The sequence below is a fragment of the Rosa chinensis genome, chromosome 1 (assembly GCF_002994745.2).
Source record: "Rosa chinensis cultivar Old Blush chromosome 1, RchiOBHm-V2, whole genome shotgun sequence".
Taxonomy (NCBI): Eukaryota; Viridiplantae; Streptophyta; class Magnoliopsida; order Rosales; family Rosaceae; genus Rosa; species Rosa chinensis.
Genome location: NC_037088.1, coordinates 58878393 through 58891517, shown reverse-complemented (window position 1 = coordinate 58891517; position 13125 = coordinate 58878393). Strand labels below are relative to the sequence as shown.

At 38.4% G+C, this 13125-nt stretch overlaps 3 protein-coding genes across 3 annotated transcripts; 2 read left to right on the top strand and 1 right to left on the bottom strand.

Moving 5' to 3' along the window:
- Window positions 1–4637: 4637 nt before the first annotated feature.
- Window positions 4638–6286, bottom strand: LOC112182736 (UDP-glycosyltransferase 76B1). The gene is made up of 2 exons (XM_024321274.2): window positions 5776–6286; window positions 4638–5646 (listed from the first exon to the last, which is right to left on the bottom strand). Exons 1-2 carry the CDS (start codon window positions 6266–6268, stop codon window positions 4733–4735), a joined length of 1407 nt encoding a protein of 468 aa, XP_024177042.1. The 5' UTR covers window positions 6269–6286; the 3' UTR covers window positions 4638–4732.
- Window positions 6287–9548: 3262 nt separating this feature from the next.
- On the top strand, window positions 9549–10323 carry LOC112195475 (17.8 kDa class I heat shock protein). The gene has a single exon (XM_024335899.2). The coding sequence runs from the start codon at window positions 9637–9639 to the stop codon at window positions 10111–10113; it is 477 nt and encodes a 158-aa protein (XP_024191667.1). The 5' UTR covers window positions 9549–9636; the 3' UTR covers window positions 10114–10323.
- Window positions 10324–11361: 1038 nt separating this feature from the next.
- On the top strand, window positions 11362–12980 carry LOC112182871 (glycine-rich protein A3). Its single transcript, XM_024321430.2, has 2 exons — window positions 11362–11725; window positions 12353–12980. Exons 1-2 carry the CDS (start codon window positions 11434–11436, stop codon window positions 12610–12612), a joined length of 552 nt encoding a protein of 183 aa, XP_024177198.1. The 5' UTR covers window positions 11362–11433; the 3' UTR covers window positions 12613–12980.
- The last annotated feature ends 145 nt before the right edge of the window (window positions 12981–13125 follow it).

The window sequence follows — 13125 nt, the reverse complement described above, 5'->3', positions numbered from 1 at the left end:
GCTATATTTCTTCTTAAAAGTTTAGACGTTGGGAGTATTTGATCATATGATCAGACAATTTGAAATATTTTGCTTTATAATTATTAGATTTAATTATTTATAAATTATATATAATTATTTATATTTTTTGTCTTGTGGAGTTTTTAGTGAATTTAATCAATTTATGCATTTTTTTTAATTAAATGGGTCGCATTGTTAACCCTTAAATGTTTCATTTTGTCTAAGACGACACGACTTATTTATTAAATGGGTTAAGCGGGTTGGAAACGAGTAATCCGTTTAATAAATAGGTTGGGTTTGGGTTTCCATTTTTGATACGATTATTAAATGGGTTGGGTTTGGGTTCGTATCTTAAAACACGATAAATATCTTGACCCGACACGACCCATTGATAGCCCTAACTAAAGTACCGAAACGACAGTAAAAGTGAATGTAAAGGTCGTTTACCTTCCAAATTACTAGTAAACCGGTAAGTTCAGGTTCAGGACGTTACAGTTTTACTTGAGAAGATGGCATCAAGTTCTTTCTTGCCCTCTCTAGTTTTGAATATTTGTTTCTTAGGTCCAATACAAAGAAGTCAATAAAAAACTAAGAGGCAAATATATTTGAAGTAAAAAAAAAAAAAGGATTCTTTTCCATCAATTTTAATTTAAAATAAGAGTTAAATATTATTTACTCTCTATACTTATAGGGTTTCATCGTTTCAATCCCTGACCTTTGAATTTCACCTAAAAAGTCCCTAAACTCCCAATTTCTCCCAATTGGTCCCTACCGTCAAGCATCCGTCAAAACTTCGTTATCTTGCTGATGTGGCGGTTTTTTCCCCCCAAAAAGTCTATTGTACCCTCACTCACTCTTTTTTTATTATTCTTTTTTTTTTGCTTTTTACCTTTTCTTCTTCCACATCTCTCCTCTCCTCTGTTTATCTCCGTCTGGTCAAAGACCCTCTATTATCCTGAAGCTCTCATCCTCTAGCATCTTCTTGCTGGTTCGAGAATATGCATACCCATGACCAGAATCATCACTAGATCTAGGGGTCATCATTTGGCCCTTTGGCCCTAAGCCCGCCCTGCCCGACCCTTTCTCAAATAGGGTAGGGTAAGGGCCATGCAATTAAAACCCGGCCCGGCCCTTCGGCCCTACCCGTTTGAGCCCGTTAGGGCCAAGCCCTGCCCGGCCCTCTAGGCCCGCCCGTTTAAGCCCTAATATTTTCTATTTTTTATATTTTAAAAATAAATTTCTCTTTTTTCTATAGCATACAACTTATCTCTTTTTTGGTAATTGATTTCCTAAGCTTTATTTTGTTTAATTCTTGTTTTCTTTGTTAAATAAAAATTAATTTAGAGATTTAGAGAGATAGTTAATTAAATATAACCTCATTAACTAATATTTATAAATGTTATAACTTATAAGTTAATCTCAATATATATATATATATATATATATATATTATATATTAAATATGATCAACAAAAAACAATGAGTCTTATATTGCCTATATGACCATGGAGCCACATTTTAAGGAAAAAAGAATAATGAATTTCCTTTTGTTAAACAAATTAAAGCCATTTTAGGCCCATTTCGGCCCTATTTGGCCCTAATTGGAAGGCCGGCCCGACCCGGCCCTTTTGGCCCTAGTGACTCGGGCTTTTCAGACGGGTAAGGGTTAGCATATTTAAGCCTCGGCCCTACTCTACCCAGCCCTAAATTTTGTTGACTTTGACTAGGCACGGCCCTACCCTAAGCCCTAAAATTTAGGGTAGAGCCGGCCCTAGCCCGGCCCATGATGACCCCTAACTAGATCCCAGATTTCGTTAACTGTTGCATAACCATGTTCAATGATTAAGAACTATAATTACTTGCATGCAACTTTCATTACGTCAACACTTTCCATATAATCACAAATACCAACCTCACCTAATTCAATTTAATTTTTTCAATTCATTCACAGCTTAGTGAGCTCAATTGAGTACAATCCCATCACTTCATTCCAAACTACACTGGACCCAATTCCAATCAAAATGTGTGCCCCAAAACTAACATAAACCCAAAAATTCGATCTTGATAGAAAACCTCACAAAAACTCAGATACCCAAATGAGATTTTGAATCAAAACACTTCACCCAGCAAAACCTTACCAAAAACTCAAATACCCAGAACAGATAGGCGGGTTTAAGCGAGCGCTGGGTAGCTTGGGCGGCGTTGGTGTTGGGCTGGGCGAGGCACCCAGATTGCATATGTTCTCCTTTTGCCTCTCTCTCCTTGATGGCTTCAACTTGCTCAAGATTGAAATGAGTACTTCATGAATTGAATTCAATCTCAAGAGAAGAACTCGACCCATTTCGAAGAGGGACTGGATTTGACAGGAAATAGGACATGTAAATACGAATTGGAGTCAATTCATCATTTCATCTCAAAACAGAATTTTGTATGAACAGTCATTGGTTTTACCTTGATTTTGGAAGATTCAACCGTTGGATTTTCATGAAATTTGAATACGATTTAGAAGACTCGATTTTGAACAACTTTTATGATAAAGTCGTGACTATCTGAGAAACTGAAGATGGAGATTTTAGTCCCCGAAGTTAGCTGATGAACAGAGTTTCGTAAGAATGAAAGAGTTGTTCATTCTCCACTATGTTTCCAGATCAGGCCTAGTAATTCTAAAGTGATGAAGTGGGTTTCCTGAGAATGTAAAGGGTAATTTCATGAAGATATGAAGGCATTTAGGCTTGGTGTTGATTGCAATGGAATTGGTGGTTGGGTATGGAGAGAGAGAGCTCAGTGGTGGTTATGGTGATTAATTTGGGTGTGAAGAAGAAGAAGGTAGAGAGAAAAGGGGCATCTTCGTTGTTTTGGGCCTCTTCTTCTTCTTCTTGTAGTTGTTCAAGGTCGGAGTTTGGGGTTTTTGTTCAATTTCAATTGTTCAGCGTCGTCGAAGGTCTAGAGATGGAGAGAGAGCTGGGTTTATTTTGGGTTTGTTTTTGGAAGAAGAAGAAGACGCTATATGTGGAAGAAGAAGAGGTAGAGAGAGAGAGAGAGAGAGAGAGAGAGAGAGAGAGAGAGAGAGAGAGAGAGAGAGAGAGAGAGAGAGTAAAATTAATTAAAAATAAAAAAATAAAATAAGTGAGGGTATAATAGACTTTTTAGAGGTAAAACAACCACCACATCAGCAAAATAACAGAGTCTTTGACGGCATGGACCAATTTGGAGGAAATTGAGAGTTCATGGACTTTTTAGGTGAAAATTCGAAGGTCAGGGACTGAAACGATGAAATCCTATAAGTATAGGGAGTAAACAGTATTTAACTCTTAAAATAATCACTCATGACGAAAAATAAAAGAAAATTTTAAAAATTCATATAAAATGAGCTATGTCGTACGTGTTTACTTGAACAAACAAGTTTTATTTGTCTAATTTTATGGATATCGAAAGTTCTATTGGGAGGTAATACAGGTTTATTCGCGCCGGGGGGGGGCAATAAATCTCTTCGGTCCTATATGAGATCTCCGACAAACACTTTGGAAACTTCCAGTAAGGTTTCATAAACCTCTATTGCCCCCCAATAAAGGTTTGTTGAGGGCAATAAAAGTCAATTTGAGGGCAATAAACATTTCCGGTGACCTGTGAGATCTCCGAAAACTTTTTTAGGGACCTCCTGTGAGATTTTCAGAGAAGTCTGATGCATAACAACCGGTGACCGGAATCCCGCGAAGTCTCCTATGGCTTCTCTCTCTTCCATTTTTTTCTCTATATATCTCTATGTAATAAAGGGGTGAGGGTAAAATAGTCTCAAAATTATTATAAAAAAAAAAAAAACATAATTAGGTATTAGGAAAGACTTTATTAGAGTGTTCATGGTAAAGAGAAAAGAGAAATTAAAAAATTTAATGGGGTACGTGGGAAAAAACTTTTTAAAATTAGAGTAAATGAACAAAAATCCTATAAAATAATACATCAGCCACACTTTATGCTTGTACGTGGGAGGTAATCCCAGCAACGTGTTGTAGATCGAGCAGTGATTATGACCCCAATTCCCACGGTTCATTCATTCCATGGCAATAGATGTGTGTCTCTTGCCCAATATTGTTGTAGTGATTACAAAGAGAGAAGGAATGTAGTATTGGTAAGATTTTCACAAGTACAGTCTACTTGTTTGCATCCAACCACCATTAGATTTACCAATCCTGCCCAAGCTATTCCAAAAATTTGATCTTCATTTATTGTGGCAATGAACAGTGACGTGGGATGGCGTTGAAGGGTTGAGAGGGCTGAAGTAGGTGTCAGTAATGTTTATGGAGAAGCTTATATGGCCTTGAAATGGTAATGGGAGAGTATTAACCTCCGGCCTTTCCTAGTTTGCTCCATTAAAATTTAGAGTCAGCGTATACAGCTGCCTCCTGGTTTGTGTATCCTTTGCTCCTGACTCTTGAAGTCTATATTAATTGCTCCTGAATTCAGTTTTGTTTCTTTCTTAACATGTATATATGTATAAGAAGGATCCAAACTTTAGCATGGCCTATAGATAAAATTGTATTACTCTTAATATTTTTATAATGGTTACTATTTAAAAATGTTTAGATTGAAGCAGTTCTCAAATAATTTTATGTTATTTGCTCTCGTGCTGCTAGGCTACGTAGATGTACACCTTTAATTTGCAGCATGAATAAAGTTGCACAAAGCATACACATTTTATTTAGTAGATGATGCCCTGCATCCACATTTTAATCAATCACTGACTTGTAAGTTTTGTGATTAATGATTCTAGTGATAAGATATGATTAATCAAGTCATCCAAAGATTGGTATGAAGTGCCACCTTGTTTCAGGCAAAGATTTGCCATATCCTTCAGCTTTGACACCCTATCTCTTATCTCTTCCCCTTCTTTCTCCATCATAAGTCTTCTAATTGCTCTTTCAATTTCTTCTCTCTTGATACCAACCTCTAGCTGCAATCCTATTTTCCAAACATCGCTTACGTATCTTGCATTCACCATTTGATCAGCAAAAAATGGAATACAAATCATAGGGACTCCCTCACAGATGCCCTCCAATGTAGAATTCCAACCAGTGTGAGTCCAAAATACTCCAACAGCTTGATGAGCAAGCACCTCTTTTTGGGGTGCCCATTTCACAATGTGTCCCATTCCATTTAAGCTCTCAAGAAAACCACTAGGCAGTGGTTCTAGCCATTCCGAACCTTGAACTAACCCGGGTCGAACCACCCACAAAAAGGATTGCTTGCTGTTGGCTAGTCCCCAGCCTATCTCCAAAAACTGAGCTTCGTTTATTGCGGCAATGCTCCCAAAACTAACATAGATAACAGATTTTGGTGCTTGAGTGTTTAGCCATGAAATGCAGCTCCGGTCTTGTGATAATAAGCTATTTGCAGAAGTGGTTGCTGGGACACACTTGTGAAATGGACCTATTGGGAAAACTGGAATGTGAAATTTCTTGCGAATTGTAGCCAGTGCATCTTGTTCAAGGTCTTCAAAAGTGTTAAAGATATATCCATATGAGTCCTTGGTTTCATATGTAATGGAGCGTACTAGTTTAAAAAATCTCTCTGGGTCGGAACTGTGGATCATCGGAAGATCTTTAACTTTGACAGGTGAAAGCTCTGTCACCGTCTCTTCCAGTCGAGAGTCTAGTGTCAAAAATAGAAATTAGGAAATCATAAGGATTCCAAAGTAAGCGGTAGACAAGCTCAAGCAATATAATGGAAAGATTTTTAATCTACATTTTGCCCTTTTAACAAGAAACTTGAAACCTGTACCTTGCTTTGGAATGTAACCCTTTTCCCACAGGAGTGGAAATGCAGAATAGACAGCAGTGGAAGAAGCACCGCTGGTCCTTAGCAGAATCCATGGGAGCTTAAGGCTCTCGGCAACAGACTGAGTGAAGTCAAAGAGTGGATCACAGATCAAGCAAGCAACAGGCTCCTCTGTTAGACTAGACAACAAGGTGGCCAAGCATTCCCGGAAAGGTTCACTGCACTTTGTGTTGAGATGAGAAAGAAGAAGGAGAAGATCATCTTCAGCAGCCTCGCTTTCAGATAAGTCATCTGAGATTGAGTGGAAGGTGAACTGTGGATGGGTTGAAGGGTTGAGAGAATTGAAGTTTGTTTGGATGATTGTTATGGAGAAGCCTTTGAAGTGTAGAATGTTGGCCAGCTCAAGCATAGGGTTTATATGGCCTTGCAAGGGAAATGGGAAGAGTATCAACCTCCGGCCTTTCCTCTGCTCCATTTGAAGTTTACAAGGACTCATGGACTATGTTTGCTTAAAACTTCAGGCCTCTTTGGTCTCTAGCCTATGGGGAGTGCTATATACACACTCACTTGAGTGTGTGTGAGCCACACTCAGACAAGTGTCAACTTCTCATAGTTTTTCATTATTTAATTACACAATAATAATTAATGCAACTTTGAATTTATTTTTTTCCATCTCTACCCCTGTTTTGGAAAACATAGAGATTAGAGACCATTTTCCTTCTACTTTCCTTTCCCGCCACAAGCCAATTAAAGCTTCAATTTTCCCGCCTGAGGGCTTAATTACCTCAAAGTAAAATTTTGAGATCCCTGATTTAGAAAGAAAGAAAAAAACAAGCTTTTGAGATGCAATTTCCTGCTATATTAGTTACTTTTGTGGGTTGCCTTTTACATTGAGGTAAGATTCTTAATCAATTTATGCGATTTTTGTGTTGATAGTTGGTATTGATATATACTCATGATGGTCCCTAATTAAATCGGTACTCTATTGTGAGATAGTTCTTACTCTTATATACCTGATTTCCTCTTTTATTTGACGTGATTGTAGGAAATTAGTTAATTGACCTGCTATCATTTATATTGTCCAATTAGCCTTGTTTAATTTCTTAGATAGTGAAAATTGGTTGAATAGTAGTTTTTTTCTGATGTAATTTTGCAAAACGTTAATGGAAATAATGATCTTATTTTGCTGTTCTTATTTTTTGTTGATCTTAATGGTTGAAGAAAAAAAAGGATCTTATAGCACCTAACCAACCAAGTTTGCTAAATGTTAGTTCTTGATAAACTACTTAGCTGTCATAAAAAAAAAAAAATAATAATAATAAATAAAAAACCTACCTAACTGCTATTACTAATAAATGCAGCACCATTTTAGCCAAATAAGTCAAGAATGAAGAAACTAGTTTGTTTGATTATATCGTGTTTTATAATGCTCGTAATAGCGTATTAAGTGGTACCCATTTTTTGTTATAAGCATATTCACAGTCACATGAGTTTTGATTAAATGGGTTCTAGCTATTCAGTGTTCTATCTGGAAATAGATAGTGGAGGGAAAGTAAAAAATGGAGGAGAAATATGGTTAGGGGTAGAGATGGAAAACAATAAATTCAAAGTAGCATTAATTGTTATTGTGTAATTAAATAATAGAAAACAATGAGAAGCTGACACTTGTCTGAATGTGGCTCACACACACTCAAGCGAGTGTGTATATACCACTCCCCCTAGCCTATATATGTTTATTGTATTGTATTTAATTTCGTGCCTGGTTAGGTTAGGAATCTTTATAGTATAAGGGCAACCTAGCCAACAACCTTTCTGATGAATCTTGATCTTATTGTTGGTTACATGCAGTTATCACAAAGAAATAAATTCGAAGATGGACCATCATTTATGAGGAACATAATGAAAGGCAACCATATACTATGAAATTTTGCAGTTATGGAAATTATTTTATGCACCGACGGTGCAAGTGACTCAACCCTTATAAAATAATCTCAACTCTTGATATTTATTATCAACTTTATTTTTAATAAACAAAAAGTGTATTGAATGCAATCTAACTATTTATTTGTGTTGGTGCAAGTGCACGGCGGTGCTCTGAATACTCCCCCTTGCAGTTAAGGCATGCATGTTACAAAGAGAGAAGAAGGAATGTGCTATTGATTGGAATTGTACAGTCGGTTTGCATGTTCATAGCCAAACAATTAAGCAACCACTATTGGTTGGTCACCAATCTTTTCGGTGTTTATCAGTTGAGCTAGCCAGCGCTTACAGTCCCTCCCGGTCAATTTCATCCATCTATACCTTAAATGTGACTGACAATTCCAAGGTGAAGTTAATTCCATTGAAGCGACAACTTTATTGAGTTCGAAAGGTGAATGTTGGTTGGTGGGTGAAAGGATTTAGTTCCCCCTTCAGCAAGCTAGTTTGTTAAGCTATTGTTTTCAGCCTCGTCATTGTGCATTTGTGTTGTTCATGCTCTTACATATTTTACTGTTACTCAGTGAGTTATAAACTGCTGAGATGTTGTAGGGTCTATTTGGCTTCTGCATTCATAATTTCATACAGTGCATTATTGATGGTGGCAACCAATCTAATTAATAAAATTCAGTATATAATATGACTTGAGATCGTAATTGATGGTTGTGGTACTACTGAACTAAGCTGTGGCTGTATCTTTGAGCTCTTGATCAGCTGCGTTCTTACAAAGTTGGTGAGAGGAATACCATTTTTACTTTTGAAAAGGGAAATTAGAATGAATTTTTGGTTTGTGTACAAATTAGGGATGAATTTCATCATATTGTAGTCGAAATTTTCATTCATCATCCATTCTAGTTCATTTTACTTTGTAGGTACTTTGTTGCCCCGCTTTATGATCTGTTGACAGTTATTGAATACTCTAATTAAGTTGGAGGACTCGACCCAATGATGGGGTTTTTAAATAAGTCGTGATAAAACTAAATCAACGAGGTGGGTCATCTTTAAAGTAGTATTCAGGTATTTAACTAGTGGCAGAACTAATCAGCATACTAGGAAAAAATGGATGAAAAACACAATTGCTTTTCTTTTTCAAGTATTTTATTTCTATCATTTAAGGGTTTGAGCCTTTGAGGGCATTTTTAGTGTAGAGCTCCTTACTCCTCTTGGATCAATTGCATTCTTTTTCAGGTATTTAACTAGTGACGATTAAATTGATGCTTATGTTGTTCCTTACTCCTCTTGGATTCGGCTTTTAGGGCTAGGGCTCAAGTTTGGGGGATTTGGACCTTGGGGATGCAGTCCAACCTGGGCTCCTCTTGCCACCTCAGCTAGTTAATTAGCGTTTAGGGCGATCTGGCCCAAGATTTTGGATATTTTTTTAGTGTTATGATCGTTTTTTAATTGTCAAGTGCTTGTCTATTCGGATTATGATTTCTATAGAAATTGATAACTAAATTTAATAGCATATTTCAAGCGGTTCATTCTATAATTAAAAAGTGATGTTAGGTTAATACCACAATTGCGCGTTTTACAACACCCAATAATATTAAACAAAACAACTACACGTATAATCCCCTCGCTCTTGGGCTTCTTTAACTTTTGGGCTGCAGGCTTGAGCCTGGTTTAGTAGTGCGCTCGCCTTCTTCATTTTCGCGACTTTTCGAGAACCATCTCTCTGGAACCTCCTTTGGCCAGACAGTACCAGACACTTCAGGAAGAGACAAAGAATCCTTCATTACGAAACTGCCCTCATCTTCTTCCTAATATATATATATATATATATATATATATCTCCTCTCCTCACTCCCCAAAACCAAGAATCAAGTTTTCCAAAGCGATCGCAAGTAGTACAACTCACAACTTACGCACAAAGCTGATATATACACGATGTCTCTCATTCCGGGAAGCTTTTTCGGCAACGGTCGACGGAGCAACATCTTCGACCCGTTCTCGCTCGACATCTGGGACCCGTTCCAGGACTTCCCCTTGATCAACTCCCGCTCGGCTCCACGCTCGGAGACGGCGGCGGTGGCGAACACGCGCATCGACTGGAAGGAGACGCCGGAGGCGCATGTGTTCAAGGCGGACCTGCCGGGGCTGAAGAAGGAGGAGGTGAAGGTGGAGGTGGAGGAAGGGAAGGTGCTGCAGATCAGCGGCGAGAGGAAAGTGGAGAAGGAGGACAAGAGCGACAAGTGGCACAGGGTGGAGAGGAGCAGCGGTAAGTTCTTGAGGAGGTTCAGGCTGCCGGAGAATGCCAAGGTGGAGCAGGTGAAGGCGGCAATGGAGAATGGGGTGCTTACTGTCACTGTGCCAAAGGTGGAGGTCAAGAAGCCTGATGTGAAGGCCATTCAGATTTCTGACTAGATGACGGGCTTTTTCAGAATGTGGTAATGGTTGTGGAATAAAAGGTTGAGGTGTATGTGCCTGTGTGGTGTGTCTCTAAGAGAGTAAGAGGTTATGTAATGGAATTTGCTTTTGTATAATGTAATGCGTTGTTGGGTTTTGGTCGTTTGGATTTTTCGATGTATAATGTATTTTGGTGCTAATAATATTTTATAGTTTTCAACCTGGGCATCTACGGAGTGCGGAAGCTTAATTCCTGGAGAAAAAAAAATTAGAATTTTAAGCTCTTGAAAACAATATAAGCAAAAGAAAAATTGTAAGCTCTTGCAGAGTTATGCCTGAGAAGTGTAAGTTAGGGGTTGAATCGATCTAATGTAACACAAAAGTAAGTTGAATCAATCTAATGTAATGTAACACAAGTTAAATAAGAATATAACATGACTAACCATTGTAGTAGGTTCCCTAACCCTAACTATCCTAACTACAAAGTAAGGAATGAGGTTGTCAAGAGTATATCGCCTAACTCCAAATTAAGTAATGATTAATGAATAAAAAACACAAAAAAAATGACTGATGAATCATGAATGATAGTAGAAAGATACTTCCATCTAGATTAGTCTAGCCTAGGCCACAAAATCCTGAAGTCCAAAATCTCCCCGCCCCATATGTAGAGGTTGTAAGGCTCTCAACATCTTTGAAGTTGTTGTTATCGACTTATCGGCAACGGTCACGAAACAACGATAACCTCTTAATAAGGATGAAAGTTTATCGAGATTTTACAACTAACGTCCTCGAAAACACTTACAATGATCGTAGGAGAAACCACCACTTGGAAAGTCAATTTCACCCCTGAAATCCATGAGATCCGATAGGTTCCTCTAATTTTACTTGAATTTATGAATTATATTCAAATTATTGGACTGAATCATCAAATGGATGCCAAAGCCATCCTGCCTAACTTATAAGCCACCAAGTTTGGTGATTAAAGAGTGATGGAGAATGTGTCCAATTAATACAAATGGCAAAGAACGAAAGAAAAACAAACAAAAACGGAAATGGACCGCGTCCAATAAACACAGAGCCGAAATCGAATCCGACCCGTGTTTCTACCGCGTTTCATCCCCGCGTTTCATCCCAAAAAGAAAGAAAAGAAACCGATTCGGATTCGATACTCTTAACGGGTAAGGCACAGAAGCGCGTCCTTTCAATAATGTCAACGATATTTTCCCACACCATAAAAAACTATATAAAGCGCAACATATCTCCCATTCTATTTCATTATTCTCTTCTCTTTTGTCTATTTTGCTCTGCGCTAAGTTTTGAACTGATCGACAAACAAACATGGGTGGTGGTAAGGATAAGCATCAAGGTGGTGGCAGTGGTGAAGAAACTGACAAGGGCCTTTTCGGTAGTCTTTTACACGGCGTTGCCGGAGGACAGCATGGCTACCCACCTCAACAACATGGCTACCCTCCACAGGGGTATCCACCGCAACAGGGATACCCTCCACAGGGCTATCCACCGCAGCAGGGTGGATATCCCCCACAAGGGTACCCGCCAGCTGGGTACCCGCCGCAGCAGGGCTACGCTCCACAAGGGTACCCGCCCGCCGCTCACGGCGGTCATTCTGGAGGTAAATTTTCTGTCTTTGTTTGATCTTGAGTTGTTTGTGTTCTTGGAGTTGATTGATATGTGTAAAGATGTTAGCTTTCTATCATTTTCTATGTGTATTGTGTCAATTGATAAATTGAGATTTGAACTAAATTTAGGGATTGACTTGCTTTAAATTGTTTTTGATACTTTGTCACAATTGGATATGGATGCATACAATTTCCAATGAAATGGAAATCTTTTTTGTGTGAGAGTTTTTATATCTATGAACATTAGAACAAATCTGATCAATTTGTGATATGTATAAATTTTATTGTTTTTCATGATGTTAATGTATATATATATGTGTGTGTGTGTTCTAGGAAATTGATCCATCATTTCAATTAAGTGTTCTTCTATTACTGCCTAGAATGATTCTGGATCGATTTCGTTCTGGTCATACAAAGTCATCGTTGTAGTCTCATCTTATGACTCTTTAGGCCCTATAATGTGATCATCATCTGATATTGGCTTCTACTTACATTTGGATCTAGTTTTGCTTCGACCAAATTATATTGGTGCTTGTCTAGACAATGTGAAAGCATTTGGCATTTTCTTCTTATCTTCATCTCTGAACTTAATATTGAGTGCTTGTGTTATGTTTGTTCAGGAGGCCATGGTATGGGGGGAATACTAGCAGGGGGTGCAGCTGCTGCTGCAGCCGCATACGGCGCTCACCAATTGACAGGCCATCATGGTCAAGGCTCTCACCAAGTCTCCCATGGCGGCTACTATCCATCTCACGGCATGCCAGGGTTCGGGGGGCACGGCAAGGTTAAGCATGGTAAATTCGGGAAGCATGGGGGCAAGCACGGCAAGTTTGGGAAGCACGGGAAGCACGGTGGAGGCAAGTTCAAGAAGTGGAAGTAAGGGGCACGATCCTGACCCGCAGCTCAACTGGATGCTGATTTAGAACTCTATAGACCTTAGATAAATAAACAAAACTATGAACTACATTATGCTGGTCTGTAGTTGATGTTGGCTGTTAATTTCAGAATCTTTGGGTTTTGCATTATTTGCAAATATCCCATTCCCCTTTAGACTTTAATTCTATGGTGCTGCTTGACTGAGTATATATCTCTATCAGGGAATATCATTATCGTTTCCGCTTGTAGAGTTGTAATGCACTATGCTTCTATGCCTTATACAGATTCTGTTCTGGGGGTTAGTGGAGCCTTCTGACTTTCTATTATATCGTGATTCTGGTGTGACCTTGAACACTGGGTGCTACTTCTTTTTGCTTGGTAGCCATCGGTTCAAAAATAAAAATCATTGTAAAATAAGCTTTGGGTTTTCTTTCTGGTTTGTTGCTTTGAGTCTTTTCCTGAACATTATCTCACAAAAGATCCAACATTATAGAACTGAGATAAGCTGAGATGTTGA